At 44.2% G+C, this 7848-nt stretch overlaps 1 protein-coding gene across 2 annotated transcripts; it reads left to right on the top strand.

Moving 5' to 3' along the window:
- Nucleotides 1-813: 813 nt before the first annotated feature.
- On the top strand, nt 814-6536 carry pygo2 (pygopus homolog 2 (Drosophila)). Of its 2 annotated transcripts, XM_074614232.1 has the most exons (4): nt 815-1032; nt 2189-2254; nt 2914-2966; nt 3089-6536. In XM_074614232.1, the coding sequence occupies exons 2-4, from the start codon at nt 2203-2205 to the stop codon at nt 4844-4846; spliced, it is 1863 nt and encodes a 620-aa protein (XP_074470333.1). In that variant the 5' UTR covers nt 815-1032; nt 2189-2202; the 3' UTR covers nt 4847-6536. The 2 variants fall into 2 exon arrangements, with proteins under 2 accessions (XP_074470334.1, XP_074470333.1); XM_074614233.1 differs by lacking the exon at nt 2189-2254 and having other exon boundaries at nt 814-1032.
- The last annotated feature ends 1312 nt before the right edge of the window (nt 6537-7848 follow it).

The raw sequence follows: 7848 nt of genomic DNA, 5'->3' as shown, positions 1-7848 counted from the left end.
TTAATTGGCTGTCTAATTAATGCTCTTGAGTAATCAAACATCTGCACACAGTATCTTACCTCCATTTAGTTTTTTTCAGATGTTTACAATTTAAATTGAAGTTGACAGTTATGTTTTACATTTTGATGTTGAATGTTAATTCAAGATTAATCATAATGTCAATTTGCTTAATTGGCTGTCTAATTAATGTCGACTCCTTTAATTGTACAGGGTATAGTAGTAGGGAAATGGTCTGTTGTGACACTAATTCTCTATATTTAGAATATATACTGTGGACGAATGTTCATTCAAGATTAATCATAATGTCAATTCATGTGAGAAAATTGTGGTATATGCTCCCTAAAATGCTGGTATTTCAATAAATTTTGCTCTTGATTAATCAAACATCTGTACACAGTATCACCTTACCTCCATTCATGCTTAGGTTATTTTCAGATGTTTACAACTTAAATTGAAGTTGAGAATTATGTTAACATTTTGAATGTTAATTCAAGATGAATCATAATGTCAATTCATAAATGTGCTTAATTGGCTATCTAATTAATGTCCACTCGTTTAATTGTACAGGGTATAGTAGTAGGGAAATGGTCTGTTCTGAGCTGCTCCACATAAACCAGTGAAAGGTGTGACACTAATTCTATACATTTAAAATATATACTATGGACGACGATTATACAAATAATTTTTAAAAACTTCCTATTATAATGGTATATATCATACAATACAATCTGTTTTTTAGTCATTATATTTGAAAATTAAGTAAAAGTAAAAAGTATATTCATCGACCACCCCCGTGTTCTGCTGTGAGATGTAACCTTCCGTGGTGCCGCGATACTCCTCTCGCTTGTCGCTCTTTGTCCGGGTGGCGATATCAGAAGGCCATGAATGATGATGATGATAATTATGGCTAAAACAATTTGCGTTTTTGAATGAATTATAGTTGAAATGGTGGATCAACAAGCATACACCGTGTGAGGACTGGTTGTCACACCAGAGAGTTTCTATTTAAAGGACAAGCAACGGAAGAAAAGGGTACAGTTTGGCTTCCCCCAAAAGAACAACAAGTCTGCAAGATGGCTAGCTGTCTTCAGTGGCATGCTAACGTTAGCTAGCTAGCGAGCTAATGTTAGCATAGTAAACAAACACGTTTTATCAAAAACATGATGCTTTTATCGTATGAATGCTTTTGATAAGTGGAATTAAGTGTCTCAAATGATGTTTTCGACTCACAGTTTCGGATTAATGTTGCAGTGTTTGCAGCTTCTGGGTGAAATCTCAACGTTTAGCATGCTAGCTAGCTAGTTAGCCACCATTGAGTAACGTGGCTAGCTAGTTAGCCAATGGTAGTAACTAGCTTTGCGTGGTCGACTTCTTTTCCTGCAACATCTGTAAGTGATTATTTATATAGAGAGGACGTAGGAGGGGTTGCTCTGTTACTTTGCTTGGACTGGCAGTAGAGGAGCAACCAGTTAGTTAGCTGTCTAGGAAAACTGGCTTGCAAACGTGACACCAACTTGTGCAGAAATTTAATTTGTTACCTGATTTGGTGACCAAATCCCAGCGTGACAGACTTAGATTTTGCAGCTGTAAATTAGTTTGCAGACCTGGCTAGCTAATAGGAAAACTGGCTTGCAAACGTGACACCAACTTGTGCTCAAATAAACCAGTTTTTTTTAACCTGATTTGGTGACAGACTTATATTTTGCAGCTGTAAATGAGTTTGCAGACCTGGCTAGCTAGTAGGAAAACTGGCATGCAAACGAGACACCAACTTGTGCAGAAATTGAACCAGTTTGTTACCTGATTTGGTGACCAAATCCCAGCGTGACAGACTTAGATTTTGCAGCTGTAAATGAGTTTGCAGACCTGGCTAGCTAGTAGGAAAACAGGCTTGCAAACGAAGACACCAACTTGTGCTCAAATAACTAGTTGCTACCTGATTTGGTGACCAAATCCCGGCGTGACAGAAACCTTACATATTGCAGCTGTAAATGAGTTTGCAGACCTGGGCCGGCGTTGTAATATAATATATATAATATACGTGTTAGTTAGTGATGTGATTGACATGACCTGAAAGGCAGATTTCCACCCTACCCTACCTACTCGGCTCATAAGCCTCCTTTGCAAGACATTTTTTAACTTTTTTTTTCTTGCATATGAATCGGTGATATGCCTACTTCACCGACAGTCATATATTAGCTAATGGCTGCCGAATCGGGGAGACTACTGGCGGGACCAGGAAAACGAAACAAAGGTAGGACATTAATTTCACCCATCTCCCCAAATCAGATTGGGGGAATCATCCATTATACTGCGCTGCAATGGGGATGGGATGCACTGGTGCTGTTTAGCAAAATCCCCCTTCTCGCCTCCCCCCATATGTGAACTTCACGACTGTCTCCAGGTGGTTGGTGGCTGTTTCCTCACAGAGTGGATCCTGTGAATGGGGGTTCATGTCTATCTTGCTGTATACCTTCAACTCCGTTTCCTCGTTCTCATGTCTTCGTCTTTTTCCTGTCCTCCCTCATTGACCTTACCTCCTCTTCTTGCCTCTTGTTTGCGGCCTCTCTCCTCTCTCGCCTGGGTCATTTTTTGGTCTGCCTGGGTCATTTTGCGATTCAAGGCTTTCATAACCTTGGTGGATGATAGCGCCTGGATGTTCAGCATCTTGTCCCTCATGCCAGTCTATGTCCCACATCATTGAATCCATCTCAACTGTTGGACTTCAGAAAGAGGCCCTAAAGGTCTAAAGCTGCTCCACTCTGTCACTAAGGGGTATTGGCCAATCCAAATGTGATGGTGCGCTTGATTGGTGGTGGACCAATAGCATGAGACGCGGAGGCTTATTTCTGTTGTGGCTAACGTTATATATCCCCCTTTCCACCCCCTTCCCTCCATATTTCACTATTTCAGCTGGACAGATGAAGAGCCCGGAGAAGAAGAAGGCGAGGAAATCCACCAACCAGGTAATAGTTGTTTTACTTTGCTACATAAAGGATGTGACCCTGACGACCACTAAAAGAAGAATTTATATTATCTGGTCTTGTGAAAGCATTAAAAAAACATTTTTTTCTCCTTTTTGTTCTAGGCGGCAGGGTTCTCCCACCTCACGGAGTTTGCGCCCCCTCCGACCCCCATGGTGGATCACCTGGTCGCCTCCAACCCCTTCGACGATGACTTCGGGCCCCCATCCCGACCCATTGTGGCACCTGGACCAGGTAGTGCTCCATTTCTTCCCAGCCCAGGCGCAGGCGGAGGAGGTGGTTATGGTGGTGGAGGCAGAATGGGCGTAGGCATGGGCTTCATGGGAGGCCCGGGAGGACCAGGCGGCGGTCAACCTGGACGAAGGCCACCGTTCGGCCCTCCGTCCAATGCTGGACCTCACCACCAGCTAGGCTTTGGAGGAATGCCTGGCTTTGGAGGTGGCGGTGGGGGCGGCGGTGGGGGAGGAGGAGGGGGTGGTGGATTCCCCCCTGGTGGCCCTTCTCAGTTCAATATGCCACCAAACTTCAGTCCACCCATGCACCAGGGGCCAGGATTCAATCCCATGTTGTCTCCAGGGGGTATGGGAGGTCCCGGGGGGGGGGGGCCACCCCACCCTCGGTTTGGCATGCCTCCACAGCAGCAGCACGGACAGGGTGGACACCCATTCAACAGCCCACCGTTACCTGGTGGCGGAGGCCCAAGAGGCCCCCCACATGGCCCCCTGCCTTCCATGGGAGGAGGCATGGGTCCTGGGATGAACATGATGGGTGGCATGGGTGGTGGCCCCGGAGGCAACATGGTGGGAGGGTTACCGGGTATGCCCCCTCAAGGACAGTTCCCTCCCTCACAGGATGGCCCCTACGCTGGCCCCAGTCCGCCAGGGCCAGGCAACGAGGATGGAAAGAACTTTGGTGGAGGAGGGCCTCCGCCCGGGCCTCAACAACAGCAGCAGCAGCAGCAGCAGCAACAGCAACAGCAGCAGCAGCAACAACAACAACAACAACAACAGCAGCAGCAGCAGCAGCAGCAACAGCAGCAGCAGCAACAGCTTAACCTAAATCCCAATGGCCCCCCTCCTAATAACTCCACTCCTGGCCCTCCTTCTAACTCTGGCCCACCACAGCCAGGAGGAGGCTTCCCTGGCCACCCTGACGTCCAGCAGCCCAACGCCAATACACCTGGTCAGCCTCCCTCAGCACCGCCACAGCCTAACCCCAACTCTTCTCCTACTGGTCCTCTAAACGGATCAGGTCAGCCCCAGCATCCACCACCCAGTCAGCTACAACCCCCTAGTAATTCAAACACCCCCAACTCTAACAACTCTACCCAGCAGCAGCAGCAGCAACAATCCACCCCACCTAACTCTGCCCCCGGCTCCACCCCGTACAACCAGCAGAACAACACTCCTGGCGCTGGTGGTTCTATGCCAAACGCGGCCCCCAATTCGGGTCAGAACAGCATGACCAACAACAACGGAGGCAACACTCCCGGCAGCAACCCCAATCCCCCCTCTAACTCCACTTCGACCCCAAACACCCAATCTCCCCTGCCCCCCGGCCCCGCCGCCCCCTCGACCGGGCCCGGCTCTGGCCCCGGGAAACTCGGTGGCCCCGGGATGGTATTCCCCTGCGGCCTCTGCATGGCTGAGGTGCATGACGATCAGGACGCCATCCTGTGCGAGGCGTCGTGCCAACGTTGGTTCCACCGGGACTGCACAGGCCTGACAGAGCCGGCGTACGGGCTGCTGACTCGAGAGAGCGCTGCCGTTTGGGCCTGTGACCTCTGCATCAAGACCAAGGACATCCAGGCCGTGTTTGTGCGCCAGGGATTAGGCCAGCTGGTGGCAGCTAATGAAAGTTGAGGAGTGGGTGACAGGAGCAGCGTGGAGGTGCATCACATGAGGACAAATAGAGACATCCTTTGCTTTGATCTAACTGAACGACCTTTGTGTCATGTTAGCTACTTGCCCAACTTTCTCTTGACTAGCCCTTTACTTGTTCACTAAACAGAGAAACACACTCATTGACATTCATGCTTATATATAGCACTTTGAGTGACTCTTGGTAAATGATTTTTCTTCCCCCCCCCCACCCTTAAAGGAGTCAAATCATAATGAATGTTAAACGACATAGTCCTTCAGACATCTAGCCTGCCAACCAGCAAAGCACTGACACCAACACACTACCTCACACACTTTGTGACTGACTGGCACGGACGCTCCCGCACTGACCGACTGTGATCGACTCGCCACACTCGTGCACAACATGAGTATGATGATATTTTAGATACACAAACCCCACGTTAAGCGGAGAAAGTAATGTTGAAATATCCCCCTACTGTGTATTGATATGACTCAGAGCATCAGCGTTATTCTCTGATTTTCGCGGCTTTAAATTAAAACAGACATGATATATCAAATCTTTAAAATTAAAAAAAATATATATTGAAAGAGTGCCTGAAAATTTAAAAGGGAGTTTCATTTATGAATTGATCCACAGCTTTATTTACCATCAAAAATGCTTCATTCTAGCACTGCCCTGTCGCATTGGGTTAGTCTTTTTACTACAAGCAAGTGAAAGAAAATGGAAAATTGCATCAGTATATTGCAGCGTAAAATCTCAAGTGTTTTGTGAAACATAAATAAGTTCTTTTGTCAGTTCCTCCAGCCGCACACATGCATACATACACACACTTTGCCCACATACATCTATCTGTCATTTTGTACCCAGTGCTGATTAATCCAAAGGAGACCCCGGCCGAGATTTCATCCACACCTCACAGAGAATTGTAAATATATGGACAAAACATTTGTCTGGAACTCCCCATCATTTGTGAACACGCTACAGAGTTGACCAATGAACAAAATAATAAGTTGAACTTCTGTGTCTTGGTTGTAAACAGTATGACGTTTTGTTTTTTATACAGTGCATTGGAGTCGACCATTTTTTTTTTTAATCTCTGCAGTACACATGAATTGTGAAATCAGTGCTTTTGGATGGTGTTGGCATAGCAAGTAGTGACATCATGTCATATCAGATGTGCATAGTCCTTTTTAAGAAAACAAAAAAAAAAGTTGGGGGGTTGCATGTGAACCAATGCAGTAACTGTCTGATCTGTTTATGTTTATATTCTGGCCTCTGCGCTGCAAGAGGCCTTGAAGTAGACCAAATAACTTAAAGAGCGAACAATACCCATTTTTCACATTTCTGTCACGGTATAAGGTGTTTATAACTATCCTTCCTTCTCTCTTTCCTTATTTTTTCTTTATTCAATGTCCAAGTTGCCTTTCTTTTTCTTGCTCTCTCTCTCAGCTGGTCCTTTTTATTTTGTACTGGTTATTTGTGCTGTGCTCTTGCTCTGCTCTGGCGCCTCCTGGTGGAACCCGGGGAAACCAGTGAGTCCCACACCAGGTGGGGAAGGGAAAGGTACTGAACTCTGAAGTAAAGACAGATTTGTTTTTTTTGTACTTGTCCATGTCTGTTTTTATTCACATTTTTTTATTTGTTTGCTAATTGTTGTATTAAAATGAGGGTTGAAAAACCCAATGAAACAGATAATGTAATTTCTTTGTCATAATGCTTGAAGTTAAAGCTACAGTACTTTTTTATTAATCATCATCAGTGATTTGAGTTTTTTTCTTCTCAGTTTACTGTCAAGTTCATTTGAAAAAAACAGCGGGTCAGCTGAATATGCAAATTTGTATACAGTTAAAGAAACAATTTAAAGGTGCTCTATATGGGATCCAGATCATTAATATAGCATCAAACAACAATTAATGTAAAGATATAGAATGAAGTAGCTTTCACACTGTGTGTGTTGTAATCTTGGCTTCTCCATGCTTTGTTGATGTAGCCGGGCCGGCCGCGCATGCTTTTAGTGCATGTGAGCGTGCACAACTAGCTAGCTCACAGCTGCTGCAGATGATAACACCGTCCCGACTGACGACGCCGTCGCGGAAATGTAGCATTCCCTATCAGAGGCTCAGCTGTCGCCATGTTGAGAGCCGCATGGAGGCAACAGAAATGCTCCCGTTCTCTCATTTAGCACCTTTAACAATGAATAGTAACGTTTACAGAGATAAATTATGATGATAAATAATTATTTACTTGGGTTTAAATGGTGCTCGTCTTTTAAGGAAATGCCTCTATATCCTCCATTATGTATCTCTAAGTTCTTTACAGAAAACATGAATAAATTATTAGGAGATTATTTGGATATTTAAGATAATTGTGTAAGGTTTTTTTTACAAAGACTTTGAGTACACAGACACATGAAAGATACCCTTAATGGTGATAATATAGAGTATGAGTAGCCTTTTGATGTATATAGATGAGTTAAAGGGGAACTACATGAATGAATAGGAGGCTAATTTTGTGGATCTGCATAATGTTTTTCTTTTTCTTATACTCAAATGAGCTTTATTCTATCGCAGTGTTGTCTGTTGTGAAACAGAAAATGTTCCCATATTCTCAGAATATCCCTCTGGGTGCTCTCAGTGTCATCTATAACATCTCGACCTATTCATTGTCTGTGGAGCAGCTCCACACTTTATACCCTATGAAATCACAAGTTTGAGTTTTAGTGCTCTAGTTTTTGGATTTGGGAGAGTCCATGTTTACTATATTTTTTTTTGTTGGACTGTCTTAGACCATAGGAACAACATGTATGAATTTTGAAAATTGGGCGTACTTCTCCTTTAAGATGATTTATCATCGGTCACAAAGCTGAGTGAGTCAACATTTTGAGTACAAATAACATGATATTCCACTTGAAAAATGTATTTATTTATTTATTTCATTTTCTTTTTCCTTTATTTGTTTTTACTCAGACATTTACATAAACATACTTAATTAGATACAAATA

Source organism: Sebastes fasciatus, chromosome 17, assembly GCF_043250625.1.
Source record: "Sebastes fasciatus isolate fSebFas1 chromosome 17, fSebFas1.pri, whole genome shotgun sequence".
NCBI classification, from domain to species: domain Eukaryota; kingdom Metazoa; phylum Chordata; class Actinopteri; order Perciformes; family Sebastidae; genus Sebastes; species Sebastes fasciatus.
This window is presented reverse-complemented; position numbering and strand designations above follow the sequence as displayed.

What these genes read in the sequence shown, in the direction of transcription:
- pygo2 (XM_074614232.1), top strand. Translation starts at nt 2,203, where the DNA reads ATGGCTGCCGAATCGGGGAGACTACTGGCGGGACCAGGAAAACGAAAC. An exon ending in ACCAGGAAAACGAAACAAAG is followed by an intron (nt 2,255 to 2,913) that starts GTAGGACATTAA and finishes TCACTATTTCAG; the next exon opens with CTGGACAGATGAAGAGCCCG. An exon ending in CGAGGAAATCCACCAACCAG is followed by an intron (nt 2,967 to 3,088) that starts GTAATAGTTGTT and finishes TTTTTGTTCTAG; the next exon opens with GCGGCAGGGTTCTCCCACCT.